This window comes from Gossypium raimondii, chromosome 8 (assembly GCF_025698545.1).
Source record: "Gossypium raimondii isolate GPD5lz chromosome 8, ASM2569854v1, whole genome shotgun sequence".
In the NCBI taxonomy this organism is placed as follows: domain Eukaryota; kingdom Viridiplantae; phylum Streptophyta; class Magnoliopsida; order Malvales; family Malvaceae; genus Gossypium; species Gossypium raimondii.
In genome coordinates this window covers 34,916,553-34,943,095 of record NC_068572.1, presented here as the reverse complement: position 1 = coordinate 34,943,095, position 26,543 = coordinate 34,916,553, and the positions used below count along the sequence as shown (strand labels likewise).

The 26,543-nt window shown below is 35.1% G+C and overlaps 1 protein-coding gene and 1 non-coding gene across 2 annotated transcripts; both read right to left on the bottom strand.

Moving 5' to 3' along the window:
• Positions 1 to 2,078: 2,078 nt before the first annotated feature.
• On the bottom strand, positions 2,079 to 2,185 carry LOC128032126 (small nucleolar RNA R71). The gene has a single exon (XR_008188256.1). It is a non-coding gene; the product is annotated as a small nucleolar RNA R71 (small nucleolar RNA).
• Positions 2,186 to 16,565: 14,380 nt separating this feature from the next.
• Positions 16,566 to 19,485, bottom strand: LOC128043033 (uncharacterized). Its single transcript, XM_052634827.1, has 4 exons — positions 19,137 to 19,485; positions 18,342 to 18,520; positions 17,229 to 17,309; positions 16,566 to 17,006 (listed from the first exon to the last, which is right to left on the bottom strand). Exons 1-4 carry the CDS (start codon positions 19,483 to 19,485, stop codon positions 16,566 to 16,568), a joined length of 1,050 nt encoding a protein of 349 aa, XP_052490787.1.
• Between the last annotated feature and the right edge of the window lie 7,058 nt (positions 19,486 to 26,543).

Here is a 26,543-nt window from a genome sequence, read left to right as displayed (position 1 = left end):
TTGTCAAGTTGAATAAAGTTAAGGGAACAAAATATATTTTTACTTAAATACATGCTAATTTTACATTTTTTTGCAAATTATAAGTAGTTTTGTGCACTGGAAGGAAATTAGGGCTTGAAGCTTACTTGTTGAGGCTCAATGTTGCAACATTTTCATAGCAAAGGGACTTATGTGTTGGGCTGATAAATTACCAGCTTGGGATGCCCCAAATAAATATTATTGGACTTCTAATTTCATCTTAACCCAGTCCTTATTTGGGTCACTGACGCTAGATAGCCTGCTGTGAAAAACTAGGCATAAACCATCTAGTAAGGAAAGAAAGAGCCCAGACCATGCACAAAGAGGCCCAAACTATCCATCCAAGGGCAGAATCATCACAACACCCTTTCTCTTCCCTTGTCCCTTAAATCAATGAACCACCAAGAGAGAATAAGGGGGATGACAACCACGAGTGGTGAGAATCAAGGGGACGACATATTCCTAATCCAAAAATAGCAAATTCAACCCCTTCTCTTCCATTATTCAAAGGTCGGCCACATGAGGGAGATTTTTAAGGGATTCCCATACTATTTTAGGATGGGACGTTAGGGACATCTCCACTATAAATAAAGATTCATATCCCCCATCCCTCAATCATTTAAGCATCTCTCTTCTCTTATTTCATCCTCTCATCTCTCATTTTCATTTCTACATTCTCTCTACATTTGAGAAAAAGTTGAGTGAGCAATTCTAGAGTGTTAAAGATCTCAAGGTCGGCCACTTGATAAGTAAATTTGCAACGGAGCAAAGGAGAATAAAAGAGGAAACAACCATGAGCAATGTTATGGAGAACCACCAAATTCTACTTTGAGTTCATTCTTCCTAAATTAGAATACATCTTATTAACATTGAAAGACATAATGCTTTTAGAAATTCTAACGAATGATGCTTTATAACATAATCTTTAGTTAAATATGACATAGACATATAGATATTGACTAATAGATAAACATAGAACTTCGACTGAAGCTTATGACTAAAGATTTTTAATTAATAAACAATTGAGTTGCCATGGATTTTTCTGGAACATTTATTAAACATTGTTGTGAATAAATTAAGTTGAGGAGTGTATTTATTCTAGCTTACTCATGTCATACTTGTTAAACCCCGTGATTTGCTGCTCCATTTTTCACTTGCATTTTCATTAGCCTTTGCATATTTAGTCGTTTATTTTAGTTAATTAGTTAATTCAAAGTTCATAGTTTATTTTTTTTCACCATGAACTTGCTAATTTATAATTTCATGATAATTTGTTTTACATATACAGTCCTTGTGGAGGCGATACTCTAACTCACTACTTTATTACTTGTTGACGACTGTGTATACTTGCACATCAATTGCATATATATAAGCCATGCAATAAGTTTTTGGCACCGTTGTTGGGGACTTTATTTTAGACACTATTTGTGAAATTGAATTTTTGCAATTTAGTTTAAATTTTTTTAGTTAAGTTTTCTTTGTTGTGTTTTTTTTTTCTCTCAGGTACCAATAGTTTATGAACATAGATCGAATAATCAATCTACTACTTGTTGACCCTGAAATTAAATGAACCTTCAAACGTAGAAGGGAACAAGTAGCCCAAAGACAAGCTACGAAAATGGATCTTGAATAAAAAATCAAAATCAATGAGATGTTTACAACGCTCATAATCCGATCATTGTTGCTGATGACAGAGACCAAGCCAACCATTAGTATGCCGTGCCTTTATTCAATGAACTCAATGTTGGAATTGTAAGGCTCGAAATTGAGGCCCCTCAGTTTGCATTGAAGTTGGTTATGTTCCAAATGTTGCGAACTATGGGCCAATTTAGTGGAATTCCTACTAAAGATCCTTATATGTACCTCCGCTTATTTGTGGAAGTGATTCATTTAAGCTAGTCAGAGTGACTAAATTCACCTTGAGATTGAAATTATTCCCATACTCGTTGGGAGATAGAGCACGAGCATGGTTGAATTCCTTATTGCCTTATTCAGCATAAACATGGCAAGAATTGACTGAACAATTCTTGATGAAGTATTTTTCACCGAGCAAAAATCCCAAGCTCAAAATTGAAATCACTACATTTCAGCAACTCGACGAAAAATCTCTCTATGATGTATGAGAGTGATTCAATGAGCTATTGTAGAAATTTCCTCATCATGACATTCCTCAATGCATTCAGCTGGAGACATTTTACAATGGTCTCAATGCACATACAAGAATAGTGATAGATGCTTTAGTCAATAGAGCTCTTCTTTCAAAACCGTATAATGAAGCATATGGAATTATTGAAAGGATATCAAGCAAAAACTATTAGTGGCCGACCAATCACGAAGAAGAGTGGTTGCAGTTCACGAAGTTGATGCACTTACATCTTTGACAGCCATGTACCCTTTTTGACTTCCATGATTAAGAATATTACTGCTAATGGTTTTAGTGCTAACATGTTAGGTCAGCAGCCAAGCCAGTTTGAAAACATTTCCTGTGTTTATTGTAAAGATGGTGACATGTTAGAAAACTGCTGACCAGACCCAGAATCAATCTACTACATGGGTAATCAAAATCATAATAGAAGTGGAGTAGGACCACAATCAAATTATTGCAATCCTTTATAGAAAAATCATCTAAATTTCTCATGGAGTAATCAAGAGGCTGGTCTTAGAAACTCCTATATGCAATCTCGACCAAAGCAATCGCTAGGGTTTCCTCAACAAGTTCAGAAACCTCTACCCACTGAACCTCCGAACAACCTTGAGAATTTCTTGAAGGCCTACATGGAAAAGAATGATGCCTTGATCCAAAGCCAAGCAGAAACATTGAAGAATTTAGAGAACCAAGTGGGATAGCTAGCCCATGAGATCAGAAGTCAATCCTAAGGTTTTTTTTTACTAAATCACATTGAAAATTCGAGGAATACAAGCCAACAACAGTGTAAAGTAGTCACCTTGAATAGTAGAAAGGTGTTGGAACCTAGGGTTGTTGAAGTTGAAGACAAGCTCGCTGTTGCTCAAAATAAGGAGGAAGTTCAACCAAATTGTAAAATTCCCATAGTACAAAAGCTTGCCCCTGTGAACCCTATCAAAACACGCCCACGACAAACACAGAGACATCATAACCTCAGAAAAGTTGTCCGGTTAAGGTTAAAACTCCACCACCACCTTATCCGTAGAGATTCCAGAAGAAAAAGCAAGAGATACAATTTAAGGAATTCTTAGATGTGATCAAAGAGTTAGATATCAATATCCCTCTCGTGGAAGCTCTGGAGAAAATGTCAAACTATGTCAAATTTATAAAGGACAACCTTTCTAACAAGAAGAGGTTGGGGGAATTTGAGACAGTCATTTTGACAAAAGAATTCAGTGCATTCTTGCAAGACAAACTGCCTTCGAAAATGAAGGATCCAGGGAGTTTTACCATATCATACTACATTGGAGACTCTTATTGCAGATTGGCCTTATGCGATTTGGGAGCAAGTATAATTTGATACCCATGTCTGTGTTTAAGCGATTGGGTATTGGTGAGGTTAGACTGGCGACTGTTACACTTTAACTGGTAGACATATCGATAGCACATCCAGAAGGGAAGATTGAAGATGTTTCGGTATGTGTTGAGAAATTTATTTTTCCTATTGTTTTTTTTTCATTTTGGATTTTGAAGGAGATAAAAATGTCCCCATCATTCTCGGAAGGAATTTCTTGGCAACTAGGAAAATGTTGACAAATGTTGTAACGCCCCTAACCCTTATCTGTCGCTGAAACAGGGTTACAGAGCATTACTAGAGTTTACAGATCAAATACAAACATTTCATAATATTTAACATTTCATATCAAATACAGAGCATTACTAGAGTTTACAAATCATAAAGTCCCTTGTATGAGCCATCGAGGCCCAAAATATAAATTAGAAACAAGTCGGGACTAAATCGGGTACTCGAAGAATTTTTCGCAAAATATCAAATTTTTCTGAGGTGCAGGGGACACAGGTCCATGTGGTCAGGCCATGTGTATCACACGGTCAAGAGACACGGGCGTGTGTCTCAGGCAGTGTGGGAATTCGAAATAGGGATACACGACCGTTTCCCAGCCCGTATCCAAATTAGGGTGCTTACAGACTTTGGTCACACGGCCAAGCCACATGTCCTGTGCATTGTTTTACAATTTTAAAGATGCAAGGGACACACGGCCAAACCACACACCCATGTGCTAGGCCGTGTGTCACACACAGCTGAGACACACACCCGTGTGTCTACCCGTGTGGACGAAAATAGGCCAATCGCAATGCCACTTTTCTCACCCAATTTGTCTTCTACCTACGTCAACACTTTAACAATTTCACCAACCAATACAAGACATTTAAATCAAGCCAAAACCAAGTTTAACACATATCATAACACCCCATATGTCCAAGTATTCAATCTTACTTAATTGACCATATAAACCTATATGCATATTTCTCTAATCATATTATCTCAAACCATACATTATCAGACTCATATATTATCCATTACTCAACCACATTAAACACAACAAACATATTAAGCCACACATACATATACATATCAAAATATGTCCAATTCAAGCCTTTCCAATGGTTATTTACAACAAAATATATTTTTAATCCAACATTGGCTAAATTACCCTATACATGCCATTATATCCAAATTTAGTTTTCTATATATATACCGAAATGGGCCGACGGATAGTGTGATGTAGCTCCGACTAGCTACCAACCTTTACGAGCTTCAGAGTATTATATGACAGAGAAAATAAAATAGAATAAGCATTTAATGCTTAGTAAGTTCTTATAACAATAATTAACTTACCATACATTTACATTTAAGGTAAGCATACATATTACAACCAAAGCAAATTGGCTAGCAGCCTAAACACATAAATTCATCAAAAATGTTAGTCATTTATTTCACATCAATGTCAAGAAACATTTATGAGCTCATCAAATATCAAATTTCCAAGTTCATAACTTTCTACATCATGTATCCATATAACATGTACAATTTATTTCCATATATTTCAGATATATTCGGGTAATGATTCATTTCAAATCCATGTTATCTCATATCAGGATTTTTGCCCATTGAATCATTGAAAATATTGATGGATACACGGGTAGTACACACAAGGTGTACAAAACAATGATCCATCAATTTATAGACATGAATACTCATGCAAACATGTAAACAGGAAGCTCTTTCGAGCCATATAACGGGAAGCTCATGTGAGCCATGTAATGGGAAGCTCTAGAGAACCATTAATGGGAAACTCATATGAGCCAATATCAGGAAGTTCATGTGAGCCAACATCGGAAAACTCCAGAGAATTATTAATCGGGAAGCTCCAAAGAGCCTATATTTGGAAGCTCATAAGAGCCATAAACAGAAAGCTTGCAAGAACCATATAACAGGAAGCTCATGAGAGTTAATGTCGGGACGCTCTTTCAAGCTGTGGTGTGTCCGCAACACATGCAAGAACACAACCAATTGGGATGCTCTGAAGAGCTATTAACGGGAAGCTTGTGAGAGCCATATATTAGGAACCCTATATCCATCAAATTTCATTTGTTCAAACGGAACTTAATTCTTACCAAACATTTTCGGATGTGATTGATTTTCATACATGATAATTACACAATTCACATACATAACATTCAATTCAAATACATAATTATACAATTTAGTTACACGAACTTACCTCGACAAGTGTTCGTGCACGCAAAATCTACTAATCCGACACTTTTTCTTTTCCTCGATCTAATTTCGTATTTGGTCAATTCGGATCTATATGAATGAATTTAACATTAATTTAATACAATTCATACTCAATTCAATCCAATACACATCTTTGGAAAAATTACCATTTTGCCCCTAGCAAATGAAATTTAATAAAAAATTACCATCTTTTTAATTCTTTACAATTTCATCCCTAGGCTTGGAAAATGAAATTCATGCAATTTAATCCTTATTCCAAGCCTAGCAAATTTTCATATATATCAATAGCAGCCCATGAATTTCCATAAAATTTAGAATTTTCCATGAATTCAACATCTTTTTAATTTGATCCCCAAATCATGATTTCATCAAAATTCTTTAGCAAAATACTTTTAAATACTCATCAACATCTCAAATTCATCATCTAATAACTAAAATCATATAAAATCATCAGTAGTAACTTTCAAAATTTCAATAAAATCAAAAACTAAGGTAAAAGTTAATTGGATCTAATTGTAACAATATCAAAAACATAAAAATTTCAAGAAATGGGTAAGGATTTGACTCACATGAAGAAAAAATTGAAGAACCACCTAAACCTTCTTCAATGTCTGTTTTAAAATCGAAAATGATAATGAAAATGTCTAGAAACCTTTAATTTCCATTTGTTTTAGTTTAATTTCAACTTATTTACAATTTTACCCTTAATTTAGTTTTATTTTATTGTTTTCTCATGTTATGCCGCCTCATCCATCCACTTTAGGCATATTTTTGCCTTAAGTCCTCCCATATTTATTTTTAAGCTATTTAGTCACTTAACTATCATAATTAGTAAGTTTTGCATATTTTTCAATCTAGTCCTTTTTAACAAATTAGACATGTAATCGGTAAAATTTCTTAATAAGATTTTCATACGACATTTCTATCATACTATAGACCATAAAATAATATTAAAATAAATTTTCTTTTGACCTCAGGTTTGTGGTCCCAGAACCACTGTTTCTATTTTACCGAAAACGGGCTGTTATAGATGTCCAGAAAGGGGAACCCACTATGCGAGTACATGACGATCAGGTAACCTTTAATTATATTCAAATCCATGAGGTTTCCTGATGCAAGTGAGGAATGTTCTACTACATTTGAGATAAAGTCATTGGTCCCTATAGTTGGGACCTTAATTCAGTATATGATCCATTACAGCATCTTTTAGCATCTAACTCGCCAAGTGACAATGAATATGGTGAAAGTGTGACTTTCTTGGAAACCAGTTCAAAATAATTCATTCCAAAGCCCCGATTTGAACCATTGGAGTTAGTGTTTCTAGCTTTAATTGAAGCCAAGGAATTAGAGTTACCTGTGATTTTGAAAAGGTACAAGAAGGACATCGGGTGCCATATTGCAAATACTTGAAGTAACAGTTCTTTTTGGTATACACAAAGGAGATTTCTAGAAGTTGATAAAGATGGGACCAGTAAAGGATAGAGAAGATCGATCTAAATGCAGGTATTTGATCTAGGGAAACTCAAGTCCTGATGGTTAGGGTCATTTACCACTACAATAATATTTTCCATTATTGAGGGCAGTGGAGATTGACCCAATCTCGGGTATTTGATCTAGGTAAAATTAATCCTCGATGGCCAAGAATTTACACTATCAATCAAATCTTCATGGATAAAGGTAAGTTTAAGGTAAACGATAATCCTTTAAAACATTTTTGGAGAAAATTAATTGAGTAGAGTAATACTTTTACTCGATCCATAAGAAATTCTAGGGCTGGTCGGCTGCTAATTTTAAAGAAAATATTTTTATGAGCAACCTATAAATAATAAGACTAATAATAGTAATAAAAGAAATCCCTAATTAATAAAAAATTAGGTTAATTTTTTACCTAAGTAAAATTAGGGCTTACTTTTTATTATTATTATGTTTTTCCCTTATGTTTTTTTTTGTTTTGTTTCCTTTTCCTAGCGACCACCACCCTCCTCTCAAAACCACCGCCGCTCTTTCCATTCCACCTTTAGTCGTCACTCACGTCGCCCAAGGTAGTAGCCCACCATGCTAATCACCACCCATGACAACAATCAACCGTACCATCCGCAATAGCTATAACACTCCAAACTTGGCCGAGTAGCTTCAACCCGAATCCAGCATGACACATTAGCCACCAAAGTGACTCTCCGTTAACTACTAACCTATCCTCCAAAACACCACTTAATTACAACATGAAATACGCTAAGCTATTACACATTAGCAGAATAAACTTATACATAGTATATAAAACATGCAAGCTTACAAAACAAATAAAGGAAAAGATCCCCTGTCAAATAGTAAAAAGACTTAAGGGTTCGAAAACACAACTTTAAACTTGCACACATAAGATGACAAAGGTTCACCTATCAAGATAACATATGAGTTCACAGTAAAACATAAAAGCATGAGTTCCCATAAAATCACATGTTCACACACAATATTGTAGATTTTCTAAATATTAATAGTTCGCAATATATAGTATGGTTTCGCAAGTAAATAGACTTCACAAACAAAGGAATCATGCATGCAAGGGTTTTCATAAATACATGGGTTCGCATACCTAGATGGACTCGCACAATTTTCCTGAGTTCGCTAAGTAGAAAGACTATCTCTATCAAGGGTATGCATGTAATTTTCGAGGTCACAAAAAATAGTACTTAATAAATTTGACTCGCATATTATGACAAAAGGAAATACACGTAAAACTTATGCATGAATAAACATCAACTTGATTCATAATAAAAGATAAAAAATATTCTAAGACATGGTCTGCAAAGATAAAATAAACTTAAACTTTAAAGAATTTAATTCCAATAACAAAGTCAACTTATGATAAATCTAAACCCACATAAAATAATAAACCCCACCACTTAATTCCCAGGATCACTAGTATCTATTCAGGGATGAACCTCGCCAAGTCATCTACCTTGCCACTGCCATCCGAGACCTACTTACTTGCAAAGTAAGAGAGGAATGGGTGAGTTCATTGCAAATCTAGTGAATAATCAGGAATCAACAGAGTATGCTTAAAACATAGAGTTTAAAATAGAAAGAAGACTTGTCTAAAAATATTGTCGCATGCTGGGTTCGCAGTGAAGGTGCGAGACCTAGTTCGCAGAACCTGTTTGTCATAAAATCATATAAGTTTGAAAACAACTTCGCATATACTTACTGAAAATCATACTTAAAACTTAGCTTGCACTTGTTTGAAAATAGATATTAAAATAGCATGAAACATGCTCACACACTTGCCTTATTAGAATGCTAAAGAAACATAAAACATGTTCTCGCCCTCACTTATCTTATCAAAACCTTATCTCGTTGTATATATAAATCTCCTTATAACACCTTAGAATGACACAAAGAGCCCTTATAACATGTCTCATAAATGCAGCGTGAAGTAATACACTATCATGCACATCAACATGTCCCAGTGAATGAAGCATAGCTTGACATTCTCTTATCACTCCACATGTCGTAGGGCATCAACGCCCAAAATCATAGAATTGAAAGGTGAGTACTCACAATCCTTTGGTATACCAATATATCCAAAATAAGGCTTGCAAAGGAGCAAGCACAAAGACTTATCACAAAGAGCTCGCACAAAGAGCTTACTTACCACAAAGAGCTCGCATAGAGAGCTTGCTTGAAAACACTTGCTCATGTAGAGCTTGCACAAAAGCTCGTAAAACACAATTTATAAAATCATACTTTAAAAACACATCTTAAAAGATAGGCTCTTTTAGGACCTCGTATAAAACATATCTTTAAAATCATAGGTTAAAAATATATCTTGAAAACAGAGCCTCAAAACTTGTAAACAGAGTTTTGTATAAAAATTACTCTTGGAATTTAGTTTTAAAAGAAGAGTTCTCGAAAATAAAAATAGTTCGCACATGAGATACGAACCATAAACATTCATGCTAAAAAACATATTAGTTAGAACACTTATTGAAATTTTTAACCACTCACCGAAAAACTAGGAAACTAAAAAAGCTTAGCTTCATCTGTATCCTTGCTGGTAGATGGTCTAGCTAGTTTGCAATATAAACAAACACAAAGATTACTAAGCAGACAAAAATTATAGAATTCACATGTGCAAGTGAACCTAGCTTTCTGGACAATCAACTCTAATAGGATAGAGGCTTTCCTTGGGTGATATAAAATTGGTTCAGAACAGAGACTTGATGATAGAATATTTGATGAGAGAATTCTCATGGAATAAGGGTCGTATTTATAGGCACTAAGTGTCTTGGAAATCTTAGGGAACCCTACTTAACTTAGAAAAAGTGTTACTTGCACAAAAAGTATTCCTAGATACACCATGTCTTTATTTTCTAATTTGAGTCTAACTTTGACTTTGATTGGCAAACCCTTAGTTCGCAACTCAACTGGCAAACACTAGCTTGCCAAAAAGACTGGCGAACTCCAGTTTGCCGAATAGACTAGCGAGCACTATTTCAATAAATCTAGCGAACCCCCTTACCGCACTTTTTGGTGCATATTGTTTCGTTGAATCTTTGGTGAACTCCCCAATTCGTCCAAGCACTGGTGAACACCCATTTCGCCGACACACTGGCGAACACCCAGTTCACCGAAACATTAGTGAACCTTGCTGGTGAGGCCAAAACTTTCAGACTCAATCTCAGGATGTTACAACAGCGGCAACTCATGGCAGCAAATCCTTTGGCGATTCACGACAATAGCAACCCCTCAACTTTGATGTTTCACAGCAGCTGCTCCAAACACCAGCCATCATTACACACCAATGAGGTAATCGAGGATTTTTTCTATTTTTTCGATCAGTTGATAGAGTGGTTCTGTGTACATGATCCTGTTCATTCATTTTTTTTAGTATTGATTATTTGTGTCAAAGTACTATGTCTCAAAAATAGAAAAGTTTGATTATTCAGAGTGATAAAATCCAGCCTTGGTTCTGAACTTCGAGTGCAAAAGCATGATATATCACAATCTTTAAGAAATAAATCGATGCTCCCGGATAAAGGTTTCCAGCTTGCTAGTGACAACGATGTCGATGTGTCGGCATTCATTTTAGAAACCGTAGATGAACTAGGATGGAAGTTGTTTTGTGATGTCCAATCTTTTTTTGATGAAGGCATTGTTCGAGAATTTTATTAGATGAACTAGGACGGAAGTTGTTTTCTGATGTCCAATCTTTTTTTGATGAAGGCATTGTTCGAGAATTTTATTTTCATTTTAATTTGTCTATAGTAACAGCTCTCCATGTGTGAAAAAAGGAATTATTTCTAACATCATTAGTAAAAAATGACCTATTTGACCTGCCTAATATTGAGAATGATGATTACTCAGCAAATGTTAATGCAAAAATGATTCAAGATGTTTTGAGAGTAGTCACAATTGTCGAAACTAAATGGACAACTTCAAGACAATGTACTTATTATTGCTGGAGGAAATTTCTGACCCGAAAGGAAAAGGTATGGTTCTATTATATTAGGACAAGTTTTATACCTATGACAAATAGTTTTACTGTTTAGATGGAACAAATGCTTAAGTTAAATTGCATACTGACCGTAAAATCGATTATTATGGGAAAAATAATTCTTAAATAAATTTGGGAATGTGTTGCAAGTAAAACAGGTTGTTATTTTCCATCACTCATCACTCTGTTGTGTTGCCAAGCAAAAGTACCAATACGAGACACTATAGAAGAACATTTTAGCAAAGGTATGATTACTGCTTATGATATTTTGAGGGTAGTAGGTGACATTACTCGAAAGAGGCGAATAATTTAGCTTGATAAAGATGACACAATAGAACTGACAGAGGTTCCAAGCAGTACAGAACCACCTAATAATCTCGTGCCTAACCCTTTACCGAATCAATTTTCTGCTTACCCATGACCACAGACAGATCAATCGGCCATAATGGATTTTTTGCAGCTCATGCATATGCAGTAACAAGCATACTGGAGATATATTAAAATTTGAGATGACTTGAATTGCACTGCATTCCAAAAAATATTTTAGGCCTTTTGACTTTTCACCTGAGTTCCCAGATTTCGTATTCGAGCCATGAAACCTGACTCGTAGAATTGAACTTGAGGATTCTGCTACACCTAGGCAAGATGTTGATAACATGGATAAAGAGACAAATTCGGACAGTGATAGGTCAACAAAAAATTGAGGGGGGTTTCTTTTTCATTTATTTCTTTAAGATTTTTAAATACTTTTGAACTTAATTATTTGTTATTTTCTGCATAATAAATTTTTAAGTTGCAATTATATATAAAATTGAGCATATTTACATATTCTCACAAATTATTAACACAATTATTGATATAATATTATTTTATATTTATATATTGCATACGTAAATAATTATATTTATCTAATATAAAAATAATTTGATATATTTATTTCTTTAGATGTGTATGATTAAATCAAAATTAAAGTTTCATGTATACATTTGAATCACAATCAAAATTTAATGTGTATAATAGAACATTAAATTAAAGTTAATATATAATATTGATATTTTTCCTTTAAAAAACTTTTGTAAAAACTTAGTTTAAAAATAATAAAAAAATATTGTATTAAAATAAAAAATTAACTACTTACCCCAAAAATAAATAAATAAATAGATTTTAATTTGTTCTATGGACAACACCTGAATTTCATGAAAGGATAGTATAAAATTATTGTTAACGATCAGATTTCCACAGAGGAAACGGAGACAAATAAACAATGAAAAAATAATTGATTATGAAAATTTATAGAGACGTATAATAAGAGGATTTAGGTGTGTAAGTTTATGACACAAACAAACAAAACAATCATGTGTATGATTGTTAACATCCTATTCCAATAGAAATGTAATTGGTGGTCCAAACATTCCTCCCTTATTGTATCCTTAAAGATGGTAGTACACACGGTAAAAAGATTATTGCCTATGTCAAAAACTTTAGCCTTGCTCATAAGTCATGACATCACTTCTGACGATCGATACTAGATTATTACAATGTAGACACATGTCCAATGCCCCCAAAATGAAAATACAGATTGATTGTTTCAATTTTTCAATCTTGTTACATATTTTCCTACTTGTAATCTTACTTTTTGATGACATATATGTTTATTAACAAGTGTTTCTTTTTTCTTCTTTTTTTTTGTCAACGACGTCCAAAAGTAAACTCGTGCGTCCTTCCCTGACCACACACACTATTCAACCATTCTTAATTTCCTCTGCTTAATTTTTTTTTTCGGATTCTTTTATTGCATTCAAACCTAAATAACTAAATAACTATTGGCTAATGAAACCCTACCATTTTTTCTCTTTTTGTGAAAACAAAATGAGAAAGAAATTGATTAATATGGAACAATAACCTCCAAGTGTGGATATGTTTTACTTTTTAAGGTGAAAATGTATCCTTCAAAGGGCACTAATGGTGATGGCGTTTGGAAATGGTCTCTTCTCTACGAGTGAACGTGATTCATTCCAACTAAAACTATGTTTCTAAATGAGAGAATAACCGGACACTTGAGTGGACTAATGATAAAATTTTTAATCAAATATTTAGATAACATGAATTTAGATTTTTCTATCAAATATTGTCTGCCCTTAATATCGTATTTGGTAAAAAAATGCTTAGTTGTAAACCTGTGACAACTTCCATTGAACAAAATCCTATGTTATATTACTGTTTAGGTGAATCTCCAATTGACAAAGTAATATATCAAACACTTGTGGGAAAATTGATTTATTTATATCACACTAGACCTGCTATTGCTTATGCAATAAATGTGGTGAGTCAATTCATGCATAATCCTTGAAAGTCTCATATAGAGGCTGTTGAACGCATATTGAAGTAATTAAAAGATGCTCTAGGAAAAGGGTTAATTTTTAAGAAACATGATCATTTGAGAATAGAGGGTTATAATGATGCAGATTGGGCAGGATCAATGGATGATAGAAGGTTGACTTCAGGTTATTTCACTTTTGTTGGAGGAAACCTTGTAACTTGGAAATGTAAGAACCAGTCGTGTAACATCCAAACTTGGCCTAGACGTTATGGCCGAATCTGGCAATGTCACATGGAAAGGGATTTGAAGACAAGATTGTCGAGCTTAAAAACCGTTACAGTAAGTTAGCTTTTATTTAATTCAAAAAAAACTAATTGATTTGCTTTAAAACTTGTCTCTTAGCGAAAGCTTTTGTAACCAATTAATTCAGGGAAAATCGTTTCTATTTACGAAGAACCTTAGTTTTTAGGGAAAAAAAATATGTTTTGTGGAGTTGCAGTTTTTTAAAAAAATCCATAAAAAACAGTATAAAGTCTCAAATTTAAAGCCAACCAGTCCATAGTCTAGAAGATACATCAAAAACCCCAAATAAGTAATAAATTATAGGCATTAGTGGGAAACAATCTAAAATTTACATGTGACCACCGTCAAGTCCTCCGCTCCACCGACCCGTCAGGTTTGGGGATTACCTGTACAGATTAAACAGATAAAGAGTGAGTTTTCGCAAACACAATGTTGTAATCCCCACAGAAAACATGCATATAGATAATCAACAAAATTAGTTAGATACAGTCTGGGGCCTAAACCCATCACAGAATCAGTTTGGACTTTAGCCCATTCAGATACAGTCTCAGAAATACATTAGGGCCTTGGCTCATATCAGATACAGAATGCAGATACAGTAAATCAGAATCCTACCCACCAGCCTCTACATACCATCTCCGTCCAACCCTACGAACCATGTGGGGATTAAATCAACCCACCCATCCCTACACACCATGTCGTACCGAAATGCGGCACATAATCAGAAGGTTGCAGCTGGGTTGCCCAATAACAGACTTAGTAGCCTTTCAAACACTTCCTCCAAATACCATCAACCCACCCCGATGCAATGCAACATACAAAATTTTTCATGCCATTATGCAATTAATAGTACATATATTTAGATATCATAAGTCATGCTCGATATACAAATCAGACAGACAGATCACTCATATAGGGGTCGAAGTAAAGCTTACCGACCCTACAGTAGGTCCACAGTCGACTTGGCCGACCCATGCAACCTTACTAAACTTTTCAGAAAAATGGGCTCACATGCCCATGTGGCCCACTCGGCCCAAATTGGCCTTGGCCACGTGATCCATTTTAAATGTAACCCGTGCTAGTTAATTATTCATATATATTTTCACTATTTACTTATATGTTCCTTCAAAGTTGTCTACTTGAGTCACTGTTACTAAATTATTTATATCTTGAGCTAAAGAATTCTAAATTAAGATCCACTTGATGTCTTTGAAATTAGACTCAAATACCTTTCTACCATAAAAAATTAAAAATTTTTGGTTTAACCAATAAGTACAATAAAATCTTCAATCTTATCCATGTTCTGCTGTCTGAAAGCTTTGACCTTTCTTTGCTAAAAATTAATTATGTCTTAGTACAAAAGTTTGATAATGTTACCATTTGTCTCTAATGAGAATAGACTCATTAATAATTAAAACATGCAAATTTTAACCCTTAATTATTTTTCTCCAATTTTAATTAATTTTACAAAGTCAAAACAGGGGAATCCTAATTCAACCTGACCTTGTCTCACAAAGTTTATTATACCTCGCGATTTACAATTCCATTACTTACACCGTTTCTTCTATGAGAAATTAGACTCATTAAGTTTAATTCTATATTTTGTTCATCCTCTAATTCAATTTCCACAATTTATGGCGATTTTTCAAATTTAGCCTACTATTGCTGTCCAAACAGTAAGCAATTTCGGCTTTTCACCGAATCCCTTTTTTTACGTTTCGGGTACACCTGGTTTTGTTTGATGCTAAAATAGTCCCTGAGCACTCCAAATCCTATAATCAAGACAATCAACATCAATTTAATGGATTTACAAGCAAATTAAAAACCAAGAACGAAAAGAAACCCCACTTACCACTAACGATAACTCTCTGTTTAACTATTGTTAAGATGAGAACACTGAATTCACCAGTCCGAGCCTCCCCCTACGCCCAAATCACAGAGAAAAAACATTGCCACTTCAATCGTTAAGAGATTCATGATAGAAACGAAGAGAAACACTTAGCGAAACTAAGCGAGCACTAACCGCGTACGAAAACGAAGAAAAATAAATAGATTAGGGAAAAATCAAGAAAAAGAAAAAGTAGAGGAAGATGGAAAAACCTAGAGAATTTCGACAAGAGGAGAGGGAGAAGAATAGACGGTAGAATTTTTTTTTGGAAAAGTGAGTCTAAATTCAATTATGGGAAAAAAATCCCGATAACCCCCAAAATCCCTTTATCTTCTCCCCTAATTCCCACTACACATCCACTACTCAGAATCCCTCTATTACACAACTCTATCCCGAAATCTGAGTAAAAAAAATAATACCCTTGCCTGCATAAGGATTTGAACACGAGACCTCCACCATAATAACAAACCATTTAACCACTAGACCAGCAGGCCCATTCTGATGTAATTTACCCAACAATCAAATAAAAGACTACTAAACAAGAGTAAAGCCTAATTCATTCAAAATACCAAAATTTACCCACGCGAAGGCTTGAACTTGAGACCGCCCAAACACTCCCAGAACATATAACCACTAAAGCTGACAAATATTTGTGTCATATTTTCACAATAACGAAGTTAGAAATTTTGGACCGTTACAACTCTACCCCCTAAAAGAAAATTTCATCCTCGAAATTTTAGCTGATCAGAACAAATGAGGATATTGCTGACGTATCGCATCTTCAGGCTCTCATGTGGCCTCCTCAGTGCTATGATTACGTCACAGAACCTTCACTAAGGGAATAGACTTTTTCTGAAGGACCTTTACATCACGCTCCAGAATCTGAACCGGCTCCTCCTCGAAGTTCAAGTCTGGCCTAACCTCAATCTCCTCAATAGAAACAACATGTGAGGGATCAAAATAGTAGCGCCTCACTATCGATACATAAAAAACATCATGAATATGGTCTGACTCTGGAGGTAACTCCAACTGATAAGCGACAGGTCCCACATGTTTCAGAATGTGGTAAGGTCTAATAAACTGAGGGCTCAGCTTGCACTTGCGACCGAACCTTAGAACCTTTTTCCATGGCGAGACCTTGAGAAAAACTAAGTCCCATACAAAATACTCAATCTCATGCCTCTTCAAATCTAAATACGATTTTTGCCTATCAGAAGCCGCTTTCAAACGATCCCGAATCAATCTAACCTTATCCTCTATCTAAGAGACCAACTCAGGACCCAAAACACATCGCTCACCTAACTCAGTCCAACATAAAGGAGTGCGACACTTATGACCGTACAGTTCCTCGTAAGGTGTTATCTGGATACTAGATTGGAAGCTATTATTATAGGTAAACTCTGCTAACGACAAGTACTCCTCCCAACTGCCTTGAAAATTAATAACATAGGTCCTCAACATGTTCTCCAGTATTTAAATCACCATCTCTGACTGACCATTTGTCTGAGGATGGACAGCAGTACTGAAGTCTAATCTTGAACCCAGAGCCTCATGAAGCTTCTTCTAAAACCGAGATGTGAAACGAGGATCCCGATTGAAAATGATCGAGACAGGTACCCCATGCAGTCTCACTATTTTTGATATGTGAGCTTAGCTAATTTCTGAAGAGAAAAGTTTGTCCTTACTGGGATGAAGTGAGCAGATTTGGTCAATCGATCCACGATGACTCAAACTGAATCCTTCTTAGTGGATGTTAGAGGCAACCCACTAGCGAAGTCCATCGTTATTCGCTCCCATTTTCATAATAGTATCTTAACCGGCTGCAGTAACCTAAAGGTAACTGATGCTCAGCCTTAACCTGCTGACAAGTCAAACAGCGAGCAACAAAGTCAGTAACCTCACGCTTCAACCCTGGCCACCAGTACGATTCTCAAATATCTCGGTACCTCTTGTTCCCACCGGGATGCATAGTATAAGGACAACCATGTGCTTCTCTCAGAATCGACTGCCTTAAATCCTTATCATTCGGTACACAAATTCGAGTGCGAAAATAAAGTACCCCATCATTGTTTATCTCAAAATTAGTAGTGCCACTATTCTCAACCTGACGAAAGCGCAACCTGAGAGACTTATACCCCAACTATTTACCTCGAATTTGTTCAATCCATATCGGTTTGACCTGAATTTCTACCAACAGACTTCCATCATCGACTAGGCTAAGTTGAACGAACAACGCTCTCAAATCGGTCATAGCCCTATGGCTCAACGCATCAGCCACCACATTGGCCTTGCCGGGATGGTACTCAATGGTACAATCATAATCCTTAAGCAGCTCAACCTTCTACGCTACCTAAGATTTAACTCCTTCTGAGTGAGGAAATACTTGAGGCTCTTATGATCAGTGCAGATAATACACTTCTCACCGTACAGATAATGCCTCTAGATTTTCAATGCAAAGTTTACGATGGCCAACTCCAAATCGTGCGTCAGATAGCTCGCATCGTGTGTCTTAAGCTGACGAGACGCATATGCAACCATCTTACCATCCTACACCAACACACATCCCAAACCGATATGTGATGCATCACTATAAACCGTGAACTCCTTTCCAGGTCCAGGCTGTACCAAAACAGAAGCCTCAGTTAGTATAGTCTTAAGCTTCTCAAAACTCTCTTGTTGCGCATTAGTCCAGTCAAACAGTACACCTTTACTTAACAACTTAGTCAAGAGTCCTGCGATCAGAGAAAATCCTTCCACAAACCGTCGGTAATAACCTGTTAGCCCCAAAAAGCTGTAGATCTCAGACACATTCTTAGGCTACTTCCAGTCCAATACAATCTCAATTTTTTGAGGATCGACTCGAATCCTCTCAACAAACACCACATGACCCAAAATTGTTACTTAATATAACCAAAACTCGCACTTGCTGAACTTAGCATAGAGTTGTTTTTCCCTCAAAATCTGAAGAACAATCCTAAGGTGCTCGTCATGCTCATCCTCAGTCCTGAATAAACCAATATGTCATCGATGAACACCACTACAAACCAATCTAGGTAGGGCTGAAACACTCGGTTCATTAGATCCATGAAAGCTGTCGGTGCATTAGTCAGTCCAAATGGCATCACTAGGAACTCGTAGTGACCATAAAAAATCCTAAATGCGTCTTATGCACATTAGCCACCTTAACCCTCAATTGATAATACCCAGAACGCAAGTCAATTTTGGAGAACACAGATGCCCCTCGGAACTGGTCAAACAAATAATCAATCCTCGGAAGTGGATACTTGTTCTTAATAGTCAACTTATTTAGTTGTCGATAGTCGATACACATCCTCATAGATCAATCCTTTTTCCTAACAAATGGTACCGGTGTCCCCCACGGGGACACACTAGGACGGATGAACCCACGATCCAATAACTCCTGAATTTGAGCCTTAAGCTCCGTAAGCTCTTTCGGTGCCATTCGATAGGGAACGATGGACATCAGAACTGTACCAGGGAGAAGCTCAATCCCAAACTCCACTTTTCGATTCGGAGGTAAACCCAATAGCTCCTCAGGAAAGACGTCGGAAAAATCCCTCACAGTTCTGATGTCCTTAACAGTAGAGTCCCCAAAAGCGGAAACACTTACGTAGGCCAAATATGCCTCACATCCCTTGCGAACCAGTTTCTCAACTACCAGTGCAGAGATCACGTTAGCCAAGTAATTTCGACGTTCTCCAATCATTACTACTTCCATATCCTCCCCGGTGATTTTTGCCTTCTCGACCAGGGTAGAAAGATCTCACTCCCTTTGCGGGGCTATCAAAACTCTCAAATTATCTCTGAGACCATCCTCAATATGAACACATTGCTCATACTCAAATGCCACCATACCTCGCACATAGCGGCTCAGTCTCAAAAACTCGGCCTCATACTCGGCCACTGACCGATCCCCCTGTGTAAGATTCAGAAACTTCCTCCTACGTGCATCCACATAACTAGTTCTAACATATTTCCCCTAGAATGTCATCTTAAAGAACTACCAAGTCAGACGTTCGGGCTGAGTGCCTTCTTTAACGGTCAACCACCAGTGAAAAGCCTCGTCCCGCAGCAGCAAGACTGCACCATTTAATTCTGCTTAGGGGTGCAATCTAGATCATCCATGATCCTTTCCGTGGCCTCAGTCCAGTACTCGGCCATATTAGGGGTGACCCTAGTGACACCCCTAAAGAACTCAGCTTCATTGGACTGGAGTGGTTCCACAATCGACCCTCGGCCCCCAAATCTAGTATTGGGCCCAACGACTCTCTCCAAAATCCTTAGCATAGCCTGGGACAATGCACCGTCCCTAGCCTTGTAATCTTGACACCAAGTCTCAGTAGCGAGCGACACTGGCGTCTCACTCGTATCCAAATTTGGCAGGCTGCCTGATGATGAGGACTCAACTCGAGCCCCTCTACGGCCTTTACCTTGGCCTCTAGTACCCCGTCTACGGATACCTCGTGTGCTCATATCTAATTGAATTCATTTGGTATTACAATTTTTATGAATCAGTTACAGTTCCAGTGTTTATTAACAAATGTATCATGTAAAACAATATCGATTATTCAGAGTTCATTTTCGTAAATCGTAGTCTCACTACAGTTTCCAGTTTCTCTACAATTTTCAGTATACACTAACTAAAGTGTTTTCAATACAATTTACTACCTATAGTAGTTTTAGAATATACTATCCATAACAGTTTCAATTTAAAATAAATCACAGTTCAGAATACTTCCAAGATCAATGTCGGAGACTCGGTGTACCACTTACATAGTAAAAATATTTCAAATCATTTGGAAATCAATTAATTTTTCAAAAGCCCAATTTCTATAAAACCCATAATCCACAGCCGATTTTTGCAACCTGAATCTGATACCACTAAATGTAACACCCCAAATCTAGCCTAGACGTTATGGCCGAATTTGGCGATGTCACATGAAAGGGATTTTAAGACAAGATTCTCAAGTTTAAAAACCATTACAGTAAGTTAGCTTTTATTTAATTTGAAAAAAACTAGTTGATATGCTTTAAAACTTGTCTCTTAGAGAAAGCTTTTGTAACCAATTAATTTAGGGAAAATCGTTTTTATTTACGAAAAACCTTAGTTTTTAGAAAAAAAAACTGTGTTTTGTAGAATTTTAGTTTTTAAAAAAATCCATAAAAAAATATAAAGTCTCAAATTTAAAGCCAACCAGTCCGTAGTCTAGAAGATACATCAAAAACCCAAAATAAGTCTAAAATTTACATGTGGCCACTATCGAGTCCTCCGCTGCACCGACCAGTCAAGTCTGGGGATTACGTGTACAGATTAAACAGAGAAAGAGTGAGTTTTCGCAAACTCAGTGTATAATCCCAACAGAAAACATGCATGCAAATAATCAACAAAATTTAGTTAGATACAGTCTGGGGCCTCTACCCATCACAGAATCAGTTTGGGCCTTAGCTCATTCAGATACAGTCTCAGAAATACATTAGGGCCTTGGCCCATATCAGATACAGAATGCAAATACAGTAAATCAGAATCTTACCAACCAGCCTTTATACACCATCTCCATCCAACCCTACGAACCATGTGGGGATTAAATCAACCCACCCATCCCTACACACCATGTTGTACCAAAATGTAGCACAAAATCAGAAGGTTGTAGCTGGGCTGCCAGATAACAGACTTAATAGCCTTTCAGACACTTTCTCCAAATATCATCAACCCACCCTGATGCAATACAACATAAAAAATTTGTCATGCCATTATGCAATTAATTTTACATACATTCAGATGTGATAAGTCATGCTCGGTATAGAAATCAGATAGACAAATCACACATATAGGGGTCCAAGTAAAGCTTACCAACCCTACAGTAGGTCCACAGTCAACTTGGCCGACCCGTGCAACCTTACAGAACTTTTCAGAAAAATGGGCTCACACATCCATGTGACCCACTCGGCCAAACTGGCCTTGGCCACGTGATCCATTTTTACTGTAACCCTTGCTAGTTAATTCTTCATATATTTTTTCACTATGTACTTATATGTTCCTTCAAAGCTGTCTACTTGAGTCACTGTTACTAAATTATTTATATCTTGAGCTACAGGATTCTGAATTAAGATCCGCTTGATTTCTTTGAAACTAGACTAAAATACCTTTCTACCATAAAATTTTTAGAATTTTTGGTTCAACCAATAAGTACAGTAAAATCTTCAAACTTACCCCTGTTCTGCTGTCTGACAGCTTCGACCTTTCTTTGCTAAAAATTAATTATCTCTTAGTACAAAATTTGGATGATGTTACAATTTGTTTCTAATGAGAATAGACTCGTTTATAATTTAAACATGTAAATTTTAACCCTTAATTATTTTTCTCCAATTTTAATTGATTTTCCAAAGTCAGAACAGGGGAACCCGAATTCAATCTGACCTTGTCTCACAAAGTTTATTATACCCCACGATTTAAAATTCCATTACTTACACCATTTCATCTATGAGAAACTAGATTCATTAAGATTTAATTGCATATTTTGTTCATCCTCTAATTCGATTACCATAATTTATGGCGATTTTTCAAATTTAGTTTACTGCTGCTGTCCAAACAGCAAACAATTTCATCTTTTCACTGAATCTCTTTTTTTTGCGTTCCGAGTACACACCTGGATTTGTTTGATACTAAAATAGTCTCCGAGCACTCCAAATCCTATAATCAAGACACTCAACATCAATTTAACAGATTTACAAGCGAATTAACAACCAAGAACGAATAGGAACCCCCGCTTACCACCAATGATAACCCTCCGTTTAACTATTGTTAAGACGAGAACACTGAATTCACTAGTCCGAGCCTCCCCCTACACCCAAATCACAGATGAAAAACATTACAACTTCAGTCGTTAAGAGATTCATGACAGAAACGAAGAGAAACACTTAGTGAAACTAAGCGAGCACTAACCGCATGCGAAAACAAAGGAAAATACATGGATTAGGGAAAAATCAAGAAGAAGGAAAAGAAGAGGAAGATGGAAAAACTCAGAGAATTTTGGCAAGAGGAGAGGGAGAAGAATATACGGTAGAATTTTTTTTTTGGAAAAGAGAGTCAAAATTTGGTTATGGGAAAAAAATCCCGATAACCCCCAAAATCCCTTTATCTTCTCCCTTAATTCCCACTACACATCCTCTACTTAGAATCCCCCTATTACACAACTCTATCCCGAAATCTGAGTAAAAAAATAATACCTCTGCCTGCATAGGGATTCGAACACAAGACTTTCACCATAATAACACACCATTTAACCACCAGACCAGTAGACCCATTCTAATGTAATTTACCCAACAATCAAAAAGCCAACTAGACAAGAGTAAGGCCTAATTCATTCAAAATACCGAAATTTGCCCAAGTGAAGGCTTGAACTTGGGACCTCCCAAACACTCCCAGAACATCTAACCACTAAAGCTGACAAATATTTGTGCCATATTTTTACAATAACGAAATTAGAAATTTTGGGATGTTACAAGTCGTTAGAAGGTCAAGTACAGAGGCAGAATACAGAGGCGTGGTTTTTGGAGTATGTGAATTGTTGTGGTTGAAGAAATTGCTTGAAGAATTAGACATTTATCCTCAAGGTTCAATGAGCCTATATTGTGATAATACTTCAGCGATTAAGATTGCTCGCAACCTAGTTCAACATGAACCTATACTGTGCCTAGTTTATGCATGTTGTTGTGGCAACTATAGGAATCTTACTCCCTACTCCCTACATAGCACTAAATTTTGTGTAATCACTAATGAAGAATTTTGTGTCCATAATTTGATTCATCAAACAATCTTTCCAAGACAACTGCAAATTCAATGATAGTCTACCCAAGCTTAGGTCGTGTAAAGATTAATGTCAATGTTACATGGGGTGCTAGTACATGCATAACTATCAAGGGGCTAGAACTTAAGTCTTGCAAACCCTATAGCCTTAGAAAATAATTAAGCAATTAATCCTTAGCAAGTGTTGAGATACTTAATCATTAGATAATTATTACTCTAAATCCATTAGGGTGATGAAAACTTTGTGTTGCAAATTTCACCACGAAACTCAACACCCATGAATGTAGAGGTAATTATAAAAAATGTATTATAAAAAGGGATAAAAATCTCAAAATTATACATTAACTTAGAGTTAATGTGCAATTTTATACATGAACTTTAACTTTGTGTTGCATGAAATTTTGATTTAATCCAATTCTCACAAATTATTAACACAATTATTGATATAATATTATTTTATATTTATATATTGCATGCTAAATAATTATATTTATCTAATATAAAAATAATTTGATGTATTTATTTCTTTAGATGTGTATGATTAAATTAAAATTAAAGTTTCATGTATACATTTAAACCACAATAAAAATTGCATGTGTATAATTGGACATTAAATTAAAGTTAATATATAATATTAAGATTTTTCCTTTACAAAAACTTTTGTAAAAACTTAGTTTAAAAATAATAAAAAATATTGTATTAAAATAAATAAATCAACTACTTATCCCAAAAATAAATAAATAAATAAATAGATTTTAATTTCTTTTATGGACAACACTTGAATTTCATGAAAGGATAGTATAAAATTATTGTTAACGATCAAATTTCCATGGAGGAAACGAAGACAAATAAACAATGACAAAATAATTGATTATGAAAATTTATAGAGACGTATAATAAAAGAATTTAGGTGTGTAAGTTTATGACACAAACTAAAAAAGCAACCATGAGTATGATTGTTAACATCCTTTTCCAATAGAAATGAAATTGGTGGTCCGAACATTCCTCCCTTATTGTATCCTTAAAGATGGTAGTACACACGGTAAAAAGATTATTGCCTATGTCTAAAACTTTAGCTTTACTCATGATTCATGACATCACTTCTGACGATCCATACTAGATTATTAGAATGTAGACACATGTCCAATGCCCCCAAAATGAAAATATAGATTGATTGTTTCAATTTTTCGATCTTGTTACATGTTTTCCTACTCATAATCTTACTTTTTAACGACAGATATGTTTATTAACAAGTGTTTATTTTTTCTTTTTTTTTTGTCAACGACGTCCGAAAGTAAACACGTGCGTCCTCCTCCGACCACACACACTATTCAACCATTCTTAATTTCCTCTGGTTAATTATTTTTTTTTAGATTCTTTTATTGCATTCAAACCTAATTAACTAAATAACTATTGGCTAATGAAACCCTGCCATTTTTTCTCTTTTTGTGAAAACAAAATGAGAAAGCTATTGATTATTGTGGAACAATAACCTCCAAGTGTGAATATGTTTTACTTTTTAAGGTGAAAATGTATCATTCAAGGGGCACTAATGGCGATGACGTTGGGAAATGGTCTCCTGTCTACGAGTGAACGTGATTCATTCCAACTAAAACTATGCTTCTAAATGAGAGAATAATCAGACACTTGAGTGGAGTAATGATAAATTTTTTCATCAAATATTTAAATAACATGAATTTAGATTTTTCTATCAAACATTGTTCGCCCTTAATATCGTATTTGGTAAAAAAAACAAAAAAAAAGTTATCAGTGAACAAATATATTATGCCCACATGTATCTCTCCTTGAAAATCGTAAGAATAAAGGGGCATGTTCCATGTGCTCATCATAGTACCAACAATAGACATGCGGGGTCAAGTAAATTCTTTTGATGTTTTTGGTTAAATTCATTTAATACGTTCATTATTGTCATCTAACAATGAATTTTGTTTGTCAATTATCAATAGAAAATTTATATGGTTTGATTAATTATTTATCTTCATATTACAATTTCAATCCTCATTCGTTTTATTAAGTATTTAACTTTAATCTAAATACTTAAATAAATATTTACTATCACTTTGAGATAACCCATATTAAGAGAGAGGGGGTTTCAAACAAAAAATTATGGGAAGTCAATGGTAATATTAATGTTTAAGCATTGATCCTTGAGATGTCAACAACTGAGCCTCAACCATTACTCCAATAAGGGTATTGGTTGCATTTAGAGTGAGTGTTCAATTGAATTAAGTGAAAATAATTTAAATTAGTTGAACTGATGAGTTGTATTTTATCATCCTAATTAGCTTTTAATTTTTTAATCAAGTCAAGTGAAATGAAATTTGAATCAAGACGAGTGAAATTATTCAAGTTCATTTTAAAAAAATTAAATAGGTCAAATTAAAATATCGTTGACAATATAACTAATTCCAAATTAGAATGCATAATTTAAGATGACATATATTTGAAAACTATTTCAAAACATCATAAGAGGGAAAAAAACAAGAAGATAATTTAGTATCATAAATTTGATTTAGTAATTATTTGTTCAAGGTCTCAAATTTATCATTTTGGATTTTTTAAATTTTATATACTTTTAATTAGTTAAAATGTGTCATAGATCTCTGTACTCTTCACAAATTTGTAATTTAGTCTTTGTAATTTTATTTTAGGAATATAATCCTCTACCTTTTAGATCCCAAAGTTCAAGTCTAATTGTTAACTGTTAAATCTTTTTTGTTAAATTGGTTGGTGTGACATTTTGAAATAAAAGAAACACTTACTTGGTAGTAATATAACTAAAAATGTCGTTGTAATTAATTTGAATTTAACAAAATAACTTTAGCAGTTGAACTTGAATTCGAAATCTAAAAAGTAGGAACTAAATTCCTAAAAATAAATGTACAAGGACTAAATTAAAAATTACAAAGAGTACAAGAACTTATGGTATATTTTAAGATTTAAAATTG